This window comes from Populus euphratica, unplaced genomic scaffold (genome assembly GCF_000495115.2).
Source record: "Populus euphratica unplaced genomic scaffold, PopEup_1.0 scaffold28.1, whole genome shotgun sequence".
NCBI classification, from domain to species: Eukaryota; Viridiplantae; Streptophyta; class Magnoliopsida; order Malpighiales; family Salicaceae; genus Populus; species Populus euphratica.
The window spans coordinates 783,353-799,649 of NW_011499862.1; the positions used below are offsets into that span (position 1 = coordinate 783,353).

Genomic DNA, 16,297 nt, shown 5'->3' on the forward strand with positions numbered 1-16,297 from the left:
TGTAGGGAATGCATTGATAACATCTTATTTTAAATGTGGTTTTCCTAGTTCAGGAATGCAGGTTTTTGATGAGATGCTTGAAAGGAATGTTATTACTTGGACTGCAATAATATCAGGGCTAGTACAAAGTGAATTATACAGGGATAGTTTGAGATTGTTTGTGGACATGACTAATGGATTGGTAGAACCGAATTCTTTGACGTATTTGAGTTCATTGATGGCGTGTTCAGGTCTGCAGGCATTGAGAGAAGGGTGTCAAATTCATGGACGTTTATGGAAATTGGGTCTTCAATCAGATTTCTGTGTTGAAAGTGCGCTAATGGACATGTATTCAAAATGTGGAAGCATGGGAGATGCTTTGCAGATTTTTGAGTCTGCAGGACAACTTGATGAGGTTTCCATGACTATAATTCTTGCGGGTTTTGCACAAAATGGGTTGGAGGAAGAAGCTATGCAATTTTTTGTGAAAATGTTAGAGGCAGGAACTGAGATTGATCCCAACATGGTTTCAGCTGTCCTTGGGGTTTTTGGTGCAGATACATCCTTGGGTCTTGGCCAGCAAATTCACTCATTAGTTATCAAACGGAGCTTTGGTTCTAATCCCTTTGTTGGCAATGGGCTTATTAATATGTACTCAAAGTGTGGAGATTTGGAGGATTCGACCAAAGTCTTCAGTCGAATGCCTTGCATGAACTCAATCTCTTGGAACTCTATGATAGCTGCTTTTGCTCGTCATGGGGATGGCTCTAGAGCACTGCAGTTATATAAAGAGATGAGATTGAAAGGTGTAGAGCCAACAGATGTTACGTTTCTCTCATTGCTTCATGCTTGTAGCCATGTAGGCTTAGTTGAAAAAGGCATGGAGTTCTTAAAATCCATGACTGAAGTTCATAAGCTTACTCCTAGAATGGAGCACTATGCTTGTGTTGTTGACATGTTAGGCCGAGCAGGGCTTCTTAATGAAGCTAAGACTTTTATTGAGGGATTACCTATGAAGCCTGACGTGCTTGTTTGGCAGGCATTGCTAGGAGCTTGTGGCATTCATGGAGATCCTGAAATGGGGAAATATGCAGCTGAGCAGTTAATTTTATCAGCACCTGAGAAGCCTTCTCCTTACGTTTTGTTGGCGAATATATATTCTTCTAAAGGAAGATGGAAAGAAAGAGCAAAGACTATTAAGAGAATGAAAGAAATGTGTGTTGCCAAAGAAACTGGAATAAGTTGGATTGAGATTGAAAATAACTTGCACAGCTTTGTTGTCGAAGATAAAATGCACCCACAAGCTGAGATCATATATGGAGTTTTGGCAGAGTTGTTTGGGCACATGATAGATGAAGGTTATGTGCCAGATAAGAGATACATTCTCTCCTACGTGAATCAAGATGAAAAGGGATTGCTGATGAATGATGATCGATTACTAGCTAGTAAACTAAGCTTTGAAGAAAATTAAGGGGACTGATATGCCATCGGTCATTACAATTTGGAAAGAAAGGCTGAATCTCTGCATGAATTTTGTAAGTCTAGTCCTCCAAATATAATTTTTTCAAATATTGAATAAATGATGAGTCTTGTTTTGATGTGTTAACCAGTTTTTTTCCTACCAAAAACAACGTGGTTTCAGATTTTTTATTGAAAAAATTCTCTAAAACGAGCTTTTCAAGTTTTTTTTTTTAATATAAATCATAATTTAAGTTGATCTACCTAATCTGCAAACTGAGTCGACCCCGAATTGAATCTGTTAATGATAGCTGAATTGGCTTATGCCCAGTATCATAATGTTCAAACTGGAAGGCAGCTAGAGCGTATTTGGCATCCAGCTCATTGCTCTTGCTGGCATGGGGTATACATTAATGATCATACACAACCTGACTTAAACTAAGGAAATTAGTCAGCTTTTGCAAGCTATGACCATAGTTCATAATCTGACATCAATGGAGGTCCTCAGTGATCGTTCGTGCAAGTGGGGTCTGTTAGCGGCATCAAATGCAAGAATAAAAAGTACCATCTAGACGGCTTCTTCCGGCCCCAGTACTCAATCATTCTTTCTTTTCCTGTATTGTAGTTGTTAGATGCATTAATTTTATTTTTTTTTTTACTTTTTGGTTTTTTTTTTCCAACCCCCTCCCCCTTCCCCAATCCTTTTTGTTTATTTTTTTTCTAAAATTACTTCCCTTTTTTTCCAACTTTTCTTTTTTTTTTTTTATATATTTTTATTTGTTTAAATTATCTTTATAGATTTTGTTTTTTTAATATTAAACTGATTAAAAATTTTATTTTATATTTTTTATTTAAAATATTATGAATTATTATGATGTTTTTTCACATAATTTTTTTATTTTTCAAAATTATTTTGTTGATTTTATTTTTTAAATATTAAACTGATTGAAAATTTAATTTTATAATTTTTTTAAAATATTGTTGATTGTTACAGTATTTCTCTGTTTTTGTTTTTGATCATTTTCTCTGAAATTATCCTTTTTAATTTTATTTTTTAATATTAAATTGATTAAAAATTACAATTATAATATGTGAAAAAATCACTTTAACTTTTCTCACAAATTACTGTGAATTGCCATAATATTTTTTTCTACATGTTTTTTTTTCTAGTTTTTTTTGTTATATATTTTTTAAAATTATCTTTGTTGATTTTTCTTTAATGTTAAGTTGGTTATAATTTAACTATGTAATAAAATTTAATAATGTGGAGAAAATATTGTAGCTTTTCTTACAAAATACTGTAGATTGCTAGAGTATCTCTTCATATATTTTTTTATTTTATGATTTTTTTTAAAATTATCTTTGTTAATTTTTTTTTTAATATTGAGCTGGTTGAGAATTACAATCACAAGTTATTACAAATAAAGCTAAATTATGTGGGGAAGCACTGTAGCTTTCATTACAAAACACTATGGATTATTATAGTGTTTCCAACATGTTTTTTTTTTTGTTTTTCCTGTTGTTTCTGTTATTTTTTTCTAAAATTATCTTTATTGATTTTATTTTTTTAATATTAAGCTTATTAAGAATTTAACTTTGTAATTCTTTTCTTTAAAACATTATGAATTGTTGCAGTGTTTTCCTATATGATTTTTTTCAAAATTTTATTTGTTAATTTTTTTAATACTAAGTTTGTTAAGAATTATAATTACAATAAAACTAAATCATATGAGGAAAGTGTTATAATTTTTTTCATAAAATACTGTGAATTACTACAATATTTATTTAAATGATTTTTTTTATAATTTTTTCTAAAATTGTCTTTATCTACCTTATTGAAGAAATTACTGTAATTTTCTTTACAAAACATTATCAATTGTTATAATATTTTTTTCTTATGAGTTTTTTTCTTATAAAAATTATCTTTGTTGGTTTTTCTTTTAATATCAAGTTGGTATAGAATTTAGTTTTATAATTTTTTTTTTATTTTTTATTAACATAAAAGTTAAATCATGTTGCGAAAGTACTATATTTTTCCTTACAAAATACTATAGATTGCTACAAATTATTTTTTTTCAATCTTCAAGTTTTTTATCACCAACACAATCTTTTTTTTTTCTGTCATGAAATATTGACTTCATTATATCGTTACGTTTTATTACTTATATAGCTGGTTTATAATTATAACACTATTAAATATATTTATTTTATAAACTCATAATAGCACACGAGCATACCATCTCATTTCTCATTACACCATAACCATCATTTATAGATTTATTCAGATATAATGAGTTATTGACAGTGTTATAGGTGGTCTATTTGGACCTATCTGACTTGCTTTTTGTCTTGATAAAAAATTAAATTAGAATTTATTTAATTAATCTATATGCGATTCTTGATATGTTTTTTAAATAATATTATTTTAATTTTTTAATTAATTATATCAACTTAAATTAATCCATCTCGTTTATAATTTAAATTTTACATCAATTCAATCAAAATTGAGTTTATTAAGGTTAGGTTTAATCATGAGCGTTGATTGCTATAGTAATTTCAAGTTATTATTACTTGTATTTATTATGACAAAAATTAATTAAGTAAATAGTAACTCAAATAAAATTGAAATAATGGTTATTTGAAGCCATAAAAATAAAAATATAAATTAATGTAATATACTAGATTGATAGTTAGTGATATGTTTTAAGTTAAGCTAAATTTTTAAAAATAAAAATAAAATAATAAGGTGATGATAGAATTTTTTTTAAAATAAAAAAATTTAATATTCGAGTCATTAACTTGATTTTATTTAATCTACATAAATAATTTAATAATATAATTACTCAATGATTAATTAAAAATAATACACACTTAGAATATTACGAAAAAAACATCTTTTTAATTTTTAATAATAATAAAATAAAAAAATATGACAACTTCGTAGAAAAAAAAGTCTAAAGTTTAGTTATTATAAAAGTTAAAGTATTAAAATTTTTTTTATAAAAAAACTGATTACCTAGTAAGCGATTCCTCCCTCAGTTTCCAAACTGCCTTCACAAACTGTTCGTTTCCGCAAAAACTGAACTAACGCACTTGTTTACTTGCTGGGAGTTTACCAGCTTCCATTGGAGATCTTTCAACAGACCTCTATTATTTCAATCTTTTGAATAGCAGTATAAGAGGAGAGATTCTGGATGGTATTGGCAACCTGAGTGGTCTCGTGACCCTAAATCTGCAGGAAAATTACTTGGATGGAACAACTCCAGCAACTTCTGGAAAGCAGAGGCATTTGCAGAGACTGAAATTGGGGAGCAACAGACTTCATGGATTTCTCCCAGATGAAATGTTGCAGATGGAAGAACTTGGTATTCTTGGTGTTAGCAAGAACTTCATAGCTGGTTCAATCCCATCTGGGCTTGGAAAACTCTCACACAGTTGAGATGTCTTTACCTGTCTCATAACAACTGATCAGGACGCATTCCTATCGAACTTACTCACTGTTCTGTCATGATGCTGTTGGATTTATCCTTTAACTACTTGCATGGCTCTCTTCCCACAGAAATTGATAGAAGGAGGATAAATATGTTCTGTATTTTGTAAAACTAAATAATTTGTCAATTTAATCCATTTTGCTATGAAAAAGTGTTATAATTAGTAAAACAATTATCAAAATAAAAGGAAAAAGAAAAGACAAAAAAAGTTATTGCATGGATAATTGTTCCACCAAAGTTAATATCCAAGTCAGATATTTTTTAGGAAACTACAATTTAGTCCCAATCCCAAAAACTCATTCTCAGTTGAGTCTCAGACCTATAAAGTTTATCGATTCGATCCAAAATATTTCAAAAAACTTCTCAATTGCATCTTTCCATTAATGTTCATTGACATATTTGTCAATTTCTCTTCAAATTGATGCCTGCTTTAGTGCATAAATATGCACATTAGACCGATAATTTTAACATTTATTAACCTTTTCCCCTCAATTTTTCTTCAAAATGATTATATTTTGGTTCAAAAATATGCACATTAAACTTAAATTATTAAAATGAATAGACAAAGGGAGATGATTGAGAACTGTAAAGAAAAAGTCTGGGATTTAATTGATAAATTTATAGGTTTGAGATGCATCTGAGGATGAATATATTTTATTTTGGGACTAAATTGAGGTTTCTCTTTTTTAATCTATTTCCAAGTCAGAAATCACTAATGCCAGAAGAAGAACCTTGAAAACGCACCGTTTTTCTCCCTCCACAAAAAATCCCAACTGCCATCTCTCCGAAGCCACTAGTTAGTTAAAAAGCAGGGGTAGAAACACCATCACAACCACAGAGCAGAAAAATGGAGTCCTTGTGTTTCTACAGTTCTCTCCCTCCAATCCCTCCATTTCAAAAAACCGTTACAAACCCCAATAACTGTCACAACTTTCCCTCCAAAACAATCCCACTTCGTTTATTCCCTTCTCTTTCAACTTCTTCTAAGTTCAAACCTCATTGCTTAGGGAGAGCTGAAGAGGATTCCCCTCTCTCCACTTCTTCAGCTTACACAGTACTTGGCATCAAGCCTGGTTGCTCTGCTGCCGCGATCAAAGCAGCTTTCAGGGCTAAAGTATGAAGACATTCACTTTGATTTAGTCGATGTAATATAAATATAGTGCTAACATTAGTGGTAATTGTCTAATAATATATGTTTATAGTTGATCATTCATTTAATGAAAATCCAATGTCATTGATTATTTTGTTTTTTTGGTGTATAAAGGTGAAGCAATTTCATCCTGATCTTAATAAGGATGGCAAGGTCTCTGATTTAATGATTCGCCGCGTAATTCAAGCGTATGAGGTACTCAAAATATTGAATTTGTGATGATTAGTGAGAGTTCGAAGATGATTGTGATTTTTTTGTGCTAATGATTTTTGTAGATGTTATCTAATTTCAGCCGTCCAGAGATCATTGAAAGGTGAAATTTGATGGATTTTGGTCATTAACTTTGAATTTTTTATTTTATTTGACTTGCTAAATGCTTGGAGATGCATTTGTAGGGAATGTTTGGATCCATTTGAAGAGCCAGAGTGTGAAGCATTTGATATCTTTGTTAATGAAGTTCTTTGTGTCGGCAAAGGTATTAATGTTAATTCTAGATATGCCATGTTCTAACCTTGTCTGAAATGAGAGTTTAGGGTTTCAAATCTTCACGAGCTTACATGTTGAGGAACAAGACTGTTGATGAACTCTCTGTCACTTCAATTCCTAGTTAGGACCTTAACTGGGTCAGAGCCCTTTTTGAGTTTTTCACCCGTACCGTTCAACATATTTGCAGGGTGTCCATATTCATGCGTGCAAAGAGCCCCTTATGCCTTCACTTATGCTTCTTCAACTGGAACTGCACGGGCGACATCTCAAGGTTGGTCTACTATCTAGTGATCAGATTTTCTGGTGTCTGGGTCTTTCTGAGCTTGCCTCTACGAAAAAGCAGCTACGCAAAAGGCCGAGACATGAAAAAATTGCAGTTCAAAAGTGTAATAATCCTATAGATTGGAGTTAAAAATGGAAAAGAAATGTTGGTGTGTGATTGAGTACCAATTAAGGACATGAATTCTTACTAAAATTTTCGATTTTAAATTCGGTTTAATCAGGGCATGGCGAAGACTACCAAGTTCAGCTTGCAGTTGGTCAATGCCCCAGAAGCTGTATTCATTATGTTACACCTTCACAGAGGATTATACTTGAGGAATTACTTGACAGGTTACTATTTTTCACAGTCCCCGGAAAATTTTGCTGATGAACTATAGGCTCTTTGAAGTGACGCAACAGAGAAAATACAGCCACTTCACCAGTAATCCATTATGGTTTACTTCCTATGTCTTATCATTAATTGGTGCATGGATTGATAATGCAGTATCTTGGAGGTGCCTTATGACTGTTCAGCTGAGGCAGACTTGCTTTATTCACTTATCGTTAAAGCTAGGTTCGAGAACAATCGGTTCAGGAAGCCAAAGAAGCAACCAAAGACCTCAACCAAACATGTAGATTGGTTTTGACTTTGAAACTCTCAGTGAAGCAGTATCAACATCTATACTTTCAGATTTTGTGTGCTTCTTAGGACTCCAAATGCAATACTGAATTTCAAAAAAGTTACCAATTCTGCAATCGGTTAATATGTGAGACTTTCTGATATCAATATATTATTGGAAAAAAAAAGCGAAGGATCCATGGGGGATCTCTTCTTCAAACCCTGTGCCTCCAGTACCTGGCCCCAATCCATTTCTCAAACAACAGAAATGCTTGCTAGACACAGGTTGTACAACCCTTCCACGCCCTGTTTGCTGCAGTTCATTGCATTGTACATCTCCACTCCTTGAGCAATGCATCCCTCAAGTTCCCTGATTAATGTGTCCCCTACTTCCTTGAGTAGGGGATTTGTATGGCATATCTTCAGTTCAGGAATGCTAAGTTTTAGGTATCAGGCAGAGAATAAAGTTTCATATTTTGTTCCTTTTGGGATCCAGTGTCTTGTATGATAATCACTCCTCCCTTTGACATTTTTAATTTGAACTGGCTATAGTTTACTGTGGGCATCTTATATAGACCACTGAACAACTGGAAGGAAAAGAGGATTGAATAATAGTAGTGTGTTGAACTTGGTTATTGCTTGCTATGACCGATGCTCGTATTTTTAATTACTCATTGGGGTCCTCAACTCAGGTTTCTGACATGTATGAGCGAGGATCATAAAATACTTATCTCGATTGCTGCCAGAGAATTGATGTGTTGCCAACAAAATATGATAAATTCACCTAATATCTTATCACCGAGCAGGTAGGGAAAATGGATCAACTTGCAGCCATTTGCAAGTGGGTTCTACTAGGGCAGGTGGTTTGACTAATTCTTCTTGGCTTTCTTCACATATTAAGTTAATATTTACCTTAAAAGTCTTAGAAAAAATGAAGAAATAGTACAAACAAAATCACTATTGTGTCTGCTCATCAAGGAGCATTTTGTTCCAACATCTCTGCTAAGAAAGAGCAAAAGAGAGGATGCCATACCATCAAAACTTCACTGTGACAGTCTTCTGTCTCATCTGTTATCTCATGCCAGCAAAATCAGCATTTGTTTGCAATTTTACTGATTGTCAAGCCCTTTTCAAATTCAAGGCAGGCATAATAAGTGATCCAGAAGGTCAACTCCAAGATTGGAAGGAAGCCAATCCCTTCTGTAACTGGACTGGTATTACATGCCACCAATCTATCCAAAACCGGGTTATAGATCTCGAGCTCACAAACATGGACTTACAAGGAAGTATATCACCATTTCTATCCAATCTTTCTCTTCTCACCAAGCTTTCTTTGCAGAGTAATAGTTTCCATGGAGAAATCCCAACTACCTTGGGAGTACTCTCACAGCTAGAATATCTGAATATGAGTGAAAATAAGCTCACCGGTGCCTTTCCAGCTTCACTACATGGTTGCCAAAGCTTGAAATTTCTAGACTTGACTACCAATAGCCTGTCTGGGGTCATTCCTGAAGAACTTGGTTGGATGAAGAACCTGACATTTTTAGCTATCTCTCAAAACAACCTCACTGGGGTCATTCCAGCCTTTTTATCAAACCTGACAGAATTGACCCGATTAGAATTAGCTGTGAATTACTTTACTGGTAAAATTCCATGGGAACTAGGAGCTTTGACCAGGCTAGAGATTTTGTATTTGCACCTGAACTTTCTTGAGGGAGCAATACCTGCATCACTAAGTAATTGCACTGCATTACGTGAAATTTCATTGATTGAGAATCGGATATCAGGAGAACTCCCTGCCGAAATGGGGAACAAGCTCCAAAACTTGCAGAAGTTGTATTTTATAAACAACAACATTTCTGGCAGGATTCCAGTGACATTCTCAAATCTTTCACAAATAACACTGCTTGATTTGAGTATCAATTACTTAGAGGGTGAGGTTCCTGAGGAACTGGGGAAGTTGAAGAACCTTGAGATCCTTTACCTTCATAGCAACAACCTGGTTAGCAATTCTTCTCTCAGTTTTCTTACTGCTCTTACAAACTGTTCATTTCTGCGGAAACTGCACTTAGGCTCGTGCTTATTTGCTGGGAGTTTACCAGCTTCCATTGGAAATCTGTCAAAAGACCTCTATTATTTCAATCTTTTGAATAACCGTATAAGGGGAGAGATTCCAGATAGTATTGGCAACTTGAGTGGCCTCGTGACCCTCCATGTTTGGGACAACCGATTGGATGGAACAATTCCAGCAACTTTTGGAAAGCTGAAGCTGTTGCAAAGACTATATTTGGGGAGAAACAAGCTTCAAGGTTCTATTCCAGATGAAATGGGGCAGATGGAAAACCTTGGTTTACTTGATCTTGGTAATAACTCCATAACTGGGTCAATCCCATCTTCATTTGGTAACCTCTCACAGTTGAGATACCTGGACCTATCTCAGAATAGCTTATCAGGAAATATTCCCATCAAACTCAGCCAGTGCACTCTCATGATGCAGCTGGATCTATCTTTTAACAATCTTCAGGGGCCTCTTCCACCAGAAATTACCCTTTTGGCTAACTTGGATCTCTTCCTCAACTTTTCAAATAACAATCTAGATGGGGAAATACCTGCAAGTATTGGAAAGCTGGTATCTGTACAAGCTATTGACTTGTCAGTGAATAAATTTTCTGGCATGATATCAAGTTCGATTGGAAGTTGTGCATCTTTGGAGTACTTGAACCTATCCAAGAATATGATTGAAGGTAAAATTCCAGAATCCTTGAAACAAATTACATATTTGAAAGTCCTGGACTTGTCTTTTAATCAATTAATAGGCAGAGTTCCGATCTGGCTTGCCAATGCCTCAGTGATGCAGAATTTTAATTTTTCCTATAATAGATTAACAGGAGAGGTTCCAAGTACGGGAAGGTTTAAAAATCTTAATGGAAGCTCATTGATAGGAAATGCAGGCTTGTGTGGTGGTTCTGCATTAATGAGACTCCAGCCATGTGTGGTTCAGAAGAAAAGGAGAAAGGTAAGGAAATGGGCATATTATTTGCTTGCAATTACGATTAGTTGTTCTTTATTGCTCTTGATATTTGTCTGGGTCTGCGTTCGAAAATTATTTAGTAAGAAAGCCGAGGCAGAATCTGAAGAACCAATTCTAATGGCTTCGCCATCCTTTAATGGAGGCCGAAATTTGACTCAAAGAGAGCTTGAAATTGCAACCAATGGTTTCAATGATGCCAATCTCTTGGGGAGAGGAAGCTTTGGATCTGTTTATAAAGCATGGATTGACGATAGCATATCTTGCGTTGCGGTTAAGGTTCTAAATGAAGACAATAGGCAGAATTACAAAAGCCTAAAAAGGGAGTGCCAAATACTGTCAGGAATTAAGCATCGGAATCTGGTTAAAATGATTGGATCAATCTGGAGTTCACAGTTCAAGGCTCTTATCCTTGAGTTTGTAGGTAATGGAAACTTGGAACAGCATCTTTATCCAAGTGAGTCTGAAGGAGAAAATTGTCGATTGACATTGAAGGAAAGATTAGGAATAGCAATAGATATTGCAAATGCCTTGGAGTATCTTCATGTGGGATGCTCAACTCAAGTCGTGCACTGTGATCTGAAACCACAAAATGTTCTTCTTGACGATGATATGGTGGCCCATGTTGCTGATTTTGGAATAGGAAAGCTCATTTTTGCTGATAAACCAACTGAATATTCTACCACAACAAGTGTTGTGCGAGGATCTGTTGGTTATATTCCTCCAGGTATGCATCTGATTGGCTTGTGGTAATGATTCATTTACTTGTGTAAACTAGTCTGCATACTCTATTCACCTGGCAGTGCATTAAGATTTATCCGACTGAGATGTATATTTTTCTTTCTTTCTTTTTTTCATTTTGCTGAGTGTACTTGCTGTTTGCAAACAGAATATGGACAGAGTACTGAAGTATCATCTAGAGGAGACATATATAGCTTCGGCATCATGCTGCTTGAATTGATAACGCGGAAGAAACCAACAAGCGAAATGTTTGCAGATGGACTTGATATAAGGAAGTGGGTGGACGCTGCATTTCCTCACCATATTTTGGAAATTATAGACATGTCATTAAAGCAGGAGTCACTTTCAGGAGATGCAAGTGGTGATTTACAAAAGCTCAAGCAATGCTGTCTTCATGTGCTAAATGCAGGGATGATGTGCACAGAAGAGAACCCACTGAGGCGTCCACCGATCTCTTTGGTCACAGGAGAGCTTCAGCATACTTGGAAAGAAATGGGATTTGACAGATTAAGCATGGCTGGAAAAGAATCATATGATTATGACAGTGTTTGATGATGTCAATGAAATTGAAGGTGTTAAAGCTTTTGTTTAGCTATCATTTCATTACAAAGAATATGTATTCTTCATTATGGATCGCATTCAAATGCTGCAATGAAAAAATTATAAGGAAAGCATAAAGTAGAAGGGTGTTCATAGTGGCTTGACAGATTGATTCTTGCAGCAATATGTACACATTACACGTTTTTTACTATGATTTCCTCTCTATAAGATTGTTTCTTCAGAATTCAGTCTTTGGATTTGAGATTATGTTTTTTATGTTCCGTGCGGCTTAAAACTAGCGTTTAAATGCATGAACTTGATGCTCCTGCAAAGTGTGAGGCCAAAGAAGGTTATCATGAAATTTTCAAGTGACAAGTAATGGTTGACGTTGCCAATATTTCTTAATACTGGTAATAAAAAAAGGCTAAACTCAGGTTGAAGGATGAAGAATTTTATATCGAACAATGTATAAATCCATGCTACAAATATTAGCAAGGGCACAAAACTTGGTTTCTGCATCCAAGCCTCCAAATTAATGCCCTGGTGACAGGAAGCTACTTGGAAATTACTCTCATGAATCGGTTAAGAGAAGAGAAAATGCCTGCTGCCTTGCTGAATAAAGAAGGTCCCTGCTCAGATTTCTCTTCTGCATTTCCAAATATTATCTGTAGACGATAAATAAGTAATCAATATACATAATTTTTTCATTAGAATCTTATTTTTCCCTGCTTATTCAATGCGGGGACTTCAAAACTTTCTGGTGGTAACTAACCTCGATTTCTTCCGCATCCGGACGTCTTACGAATTCTTGTGCAAGAAGATATCTGTTTGGCCTATCTTTATCATCATAAAAGACCTTCCACATCCTGGAAATGATTAGAGTGGAGAGAATGAGGAGTGCATGCAACTATCAGAGAGAATCAATACACCACAGGAAATATGACTGAATATTGTATAGAGCTTAGACCAAATGTGCCTAAAGGTGGTGGAAATGTTCTGAATGGCAAGTGACTCTTACCCTGGATAACACCTAAAGACAGCACCAGCTGGCAGAGGTCTCATTGAATAAACTGTTGTGAATGTGCTGCAAAATAGATGATATACAGCGAATTACTGTCACATAATCACAGACTAATGCAATATTTTGCGAATAAAAAAATTACCTCAGAAAGTATCTCCTTAGATTCCGTACATTAATCCCAACTCCTACATCCTCACTGATGAGACGCGGGTTCCACATGATAAGAGGCCTTGGCTAGCAGTATATGAGGAAGTACCGTCAGATAAACTATCCTTCCTAGCTTGAGGTGTATGAACATGATGAAGAAAAGAAAGAAAGAAGAAGTACGTGTTAGTAACATACCGGGTCATCTGATAGATCAGATACAATTTTCTGCACTTTTTCCAACATCTGATAATCAGGAACAACCATAACAACAATGTCATCTTCGATCTGAACAGGCTTCCGGTCACTTAAGCTGTAAAACAGCAAGGCACAAAGTTTCAGACATATATGCAAGAATATGAATCAATTCAAACAAGAGTACAACCTTTAAAAATGCACAGATTCATATTTACAAGGAACGACTATGAAACTCTTTTCACTGCAATTAATATGCAAGTCCGCTGCATAAAATGCTAGACTCAATTGGACAAGGTAGATTTTAGGAACTAAAAACTTAAAAGAGGATTTCATCAACATGGTGGAAACTACCTTGAAAACCCAAAAGCTGCATCTTTCCACAGGTATTTTAGAAGTGCAGCAGCACCGGCATCTGGAAAAATGGCTTTGATTCTCTGAGTATTGAATATTAGCAAGCAAGGCTCAGAATCAAGAAAGTGGTGGCTAAAGATGTAAGTGGAAGAAGTCAGGCACCATTGGTCATCAATTTCCCTCTAGCAATTAATCATCCTTAGATTGCATTGTTTTCGTGATTAGTTTAAATAAAGAATTTTTTTCATATACTGTGGCTTTATTAGTATTTTAAAGTAAAAATATACCTGGCTTCCTGTTTCTTCAATAAGTGTATCCAAAAAAATCCTTGACAGTTCCCAGAGCTCAGCCTGTGCACCTTCATCATCTAGAAACTGAAGCTGAGGGATTAAGAGTTCGACCTGGAAAGAGTTAGAGGGTTAGAAAAAACTTGAACGGTAAAAAAAGCAATTAAAATGGAGAGAATCAAGTGATTCAATTGCAATTAATGCAAAAAATTTCACCACCATAACAAAAGTTCAAGAATCTGATATCTTCCCTTTGAACTTTCGGGCAAAGTGAACTGAGCCAAGTACTATACTTGTTCAACCTGGACAGATTAAAAGCTAAATTTCTCGATTTGATTGAAAAGGTTGATTGATGTGAAGCTCAGTAATAGGAGGCAGTTCAGGATTTGCAAAAAGGTTTAAGACTGAAGTACCTAGTCCCAGAAATGCAATAATGTTTCATATTCTCTCTTAACTCTTCTTAGACCTGGGTTTGGACAGATAAACCCTACCCAAGTGTCCCGTAGAACAAATTAAGGTTTTTGGTTTCTTGATTACACTTAACTAGACCTTAAGGATGGCAATATTAAAAAACTACACTGTAAAAAATCACAGAGTGATTCCAAACAGAGATGATCTCAACTTCAAAATATAAGATTACATTTCCCTTTATCACATACTATGGCTCTCATTCCTCCTGAAGACACAAACAAAGCACTAGCTTGGCTAGATTGCCGGACTGCACCCTCCAAGTCAGAAGGCAGGCAGCTGAAAAATGAAGAAAATAACATCACTCAGTTTGCTTTCATTTAGTATATAAAGCATTACAAGTCAGTAAACATGAATGCCGAAAGATCTTAATGCCACCGATCCAGTTTACTTTTGCTTATCCAAAACAGTATAACATAATGGACTAGAAAACCAAAGTAATTGCATATTATTCATGCAGAAAACCTTCTCCTTCCCTACTCAATATCAATGAATCTGAAAAAAGAAAATTTCTAAAGCTACAAGAAATCGCAGTTTTCTCTATAGATGGATACATATACAGATGGAATAATGACTCTATGAAATGATAAGTCCTAGGAAAACACTAAATCAACTATAACCCAATCTGACTGATACAGATTTAAAATATGGGATAGAACATGCATTGAAGTACTATTTTCAAGCTTATGACATGGAAATTCAACCAATTTCAACCACGCTAAACTGCAGGCTTAAGCTGATAACCAAAGTCAATTGTTGGATCAACTAGGTGAAGTAAAGAAACAAAAGGGTATCGTTATAATTTTGTGTCTCTACATCAACTTAAGGGTCAAAGCAAAAGCAGCACAAAACAAGAAAAGTTGTGTACCCAAAAGAAACTGAATTACCTGTCATCTTCTTCTTGAACAGTTTGTGCTTGTTCTTGTAATTCCATGGCCTCTTCAAGGTTATCTTGAGAAGCATCATCACCTTCGAATTTCTCAAACTTTGCCAAGATTCTTGATGAGTTTCTTGTACAAAGTGAAATCCCACTTAAGTTAGCGTGTGAAAAAGATAAGGTAAAGTGAGTGGTGGATGTTGAGTTGTTTGGTATTATTGATGGTGCCATGTAGGAGTGGAAGGAACAGCTTGGGATTGAAGTAGCCATTGAAGCGAAGCTAACTGCCAACTGCCAAGCTGCTTAGGACATGGATTTTTATCAGAATTTATGGGGGGCAACGGGGCTGCTATTTTTCTTTTCTTTGTTGCTAGTGAAGCAAGCTTTATGTGAATTATTTGGAGACAAAGCAGACACATGCACCAAAAAAGAGAAGAGGATAAATTCACCTTTGTTACTGAAATTAAGTGTAAAGTACTTCTATTTAAGTAAATCATGTCTAAAAGAGAGAGGATAAATTCACCTTTGTTACTGAAATTAAGTGTAAAGTACTTCTATTTAAGTAAATCATGTCTAAAAGAGAGAGGATAAATTCACCTTTGTTACTGAAATTAAGTGTAAAGTACTTCTATTTAAGTAAATCATGTCTAAAAGAGAGAGGATAAATTCACCTTTGTTACTGAAATTAAGTGTAAAGTACTTCTATTTAAGTAAATCATGTCTAAAGGAACTATAAATAAGTTTTTCAAATTTCAGTAATGGAGAAATGTTGACTTCTTGTACCAACCTCACTGCAAATGAAGTTGACTTGAATTTTTTTTTCTCTACTGCAAATTTCTCTTTTTCTAGCCAATCATTTCTCACTTATTGATGGATATAGGATTTTCTTTATTTTATTTTTATTTTTAGAGAGCATACACTTTTTTTTCATGTTGTTAGTTGATCTAAATCTTTTCATTTTTCTTTAACATTTTGTTTTAATGTTGTTACAATAATTGAGAAATGATTAATTACAGTGATTAGTTGACAATAAGAGAATTTAAATTAGAACTGCCAAATGAGATTATTTTTATTTTCTACTTCAAAGATTTTTAATTGAAGTTTAATTTCACATACGCTCTTAGACAAACTATTAAAATAACACTAAAATTCTCATATCTCCCTTGTCCAAATTTATTTATATATATATATATATATA

At 34.5% G+C, this 16,297-nt stretch overlaps 3 protein-coding genes across 4 annotated transcripts in view; 2 read left to right on the forward strand and 1 right to left on the reverse strand.

The window, feature by feature from the left end:
• LOC105125045 (pentatricopeptide repeat-containing protein At3g05340-like) overlaps window positions 1-8,073 on the forward strand; it is a 9,021-nt gene extending 948 nt beyond the window's left edge. The window contains exons 2-9 of the mRNA XM_011025330.1: window positions 6-1,392; window positions 5,832-6,042; window positions 6,193-6,273; window positions 6,354-6,391; window positions 6,474-6,553; window positions 6,752-6,835; window positions 7,068-7,176; window positions 7,331-8,073. Of these exons, the coding sequence (XP_011023632.1) occupies window positions 6-1,392; window positions 5,832-6,042; window positions 6,193-6,273; window positions 6,354-6,391; window positions 6,474-6,553; window positions 6,752-6,835; window positions 7,068-7,176; window positions 7,331-7,472 (2,132 nt within the window). The 3' untranslated portion in view covers window positions 7,473-8,073. The remainder of the gene's footprint in view (window positions 1-5; window positions 1,393-5,831; window positions 6,043-6,192; window positions 6,274-6,353; window positions 6,392-6,473; window positions 6,554-6,751; window positions 6,836-7,067; window positions 7,177-7,330) is intronic.
• Window positions 8,074-8,170: 97 nt separating this feature from the next.
• LOC105125044 (putative receptor-like protein kinase At3g47110) lies at window positions 8,171-12,001 on the forward strand. 2 transcript variants are annotated; one of them, XM_011025329.1, is made up of 3 exons: window positions 8,171-10,188; window positions 10,387-11,199; window positions 11,362-12,001. In XM_011025329.1, exons 1-3 carry the CDS (start codon window positions 8,469-8,471, stop codon window positions 11,763-11,765), a joined length of 2,937 nt encoding a protein of 978 aa, XP_011023631.1. In that variant the 5' UTR covers window positions 8,171-8,468; the 3' UTR covers window positions 11,766-12,001. The 2 variants fall into 2 exon arrangements, with proteins under 2 accessions (XP_011023631.1, XP_011023630.1); XM_011025328.1 differs by having other exon boundaries at window positions 8,171-11,199.
• Window positions 12,002-12,183: 182 nt separating this feature from the next.
• On the reverse strand, window positions 12,184-15,518 carry LOC105125046 (DUF1995 domain protein, putative (DUF1995)). The gene is made up of 9 exons (XM_011025331.1): window positions 15,110-15,518; window positions 14,414-14,501; window positions 13,755-13,868; window positions 13,468-13,550; window positions 13,117-13,231; window positions 12,917-13,008; window positions 12,772-12,837; window positions 12,526-12,619; window positions 12,184-12,418 (listed from the first exon to the last, which is right to left on the reverse strand). The coding sequence occupies exons 1-9, from the start codon at window positions 15,367-15,369 to the stop codon at window positions 12,308-12,310; spliced, it is 1,023 nt and encodes a 340-aa protein (XP_011023633.1). The 5' UTR covers window positions 15,370-15,518; the 3' UTR covers window positions 12,184-12,307.
• Between the last annotated feature and the right edge of the window lie 779 nt (window positions 15,519-16,297).

Coding starts and splice junctions, on each gene's coding strand:
- LOC105125046 (XM_011025331.1), bottom strand. CDS start 15,369: ATGGCTACTTCAATCCCAAGCTGTTCCTTCCACTCCTACATGGCACCA. Junction 13,009..13,116: donor CTGATCTATCAGATGACCCG/GTATGTTACTAA, acceptor ATATACTGCTAG/CCAAGGCCTCTTATCATGTG. Junction 12,838..12,916: donor CTAAGGAGATACTTTCTGAG/GTAATTTTTTTA, acceptor TCTATTTTGCAG/CACATTCACAACAGTTTATT.
- LOC105125044 (XM_011025328.1), top strand. CDS start 8,469: ATGCCATACCATCAAAACTTCACTGTGACAGTCTTCTGTCTCATCTGT. Junction 11,200..11,361: donor TGTTGGTTATATTCCTCCAG/GTATGCATCTGA, acceptor GTTTGCAAACAG/AATATGGACAGAGTACTGAA.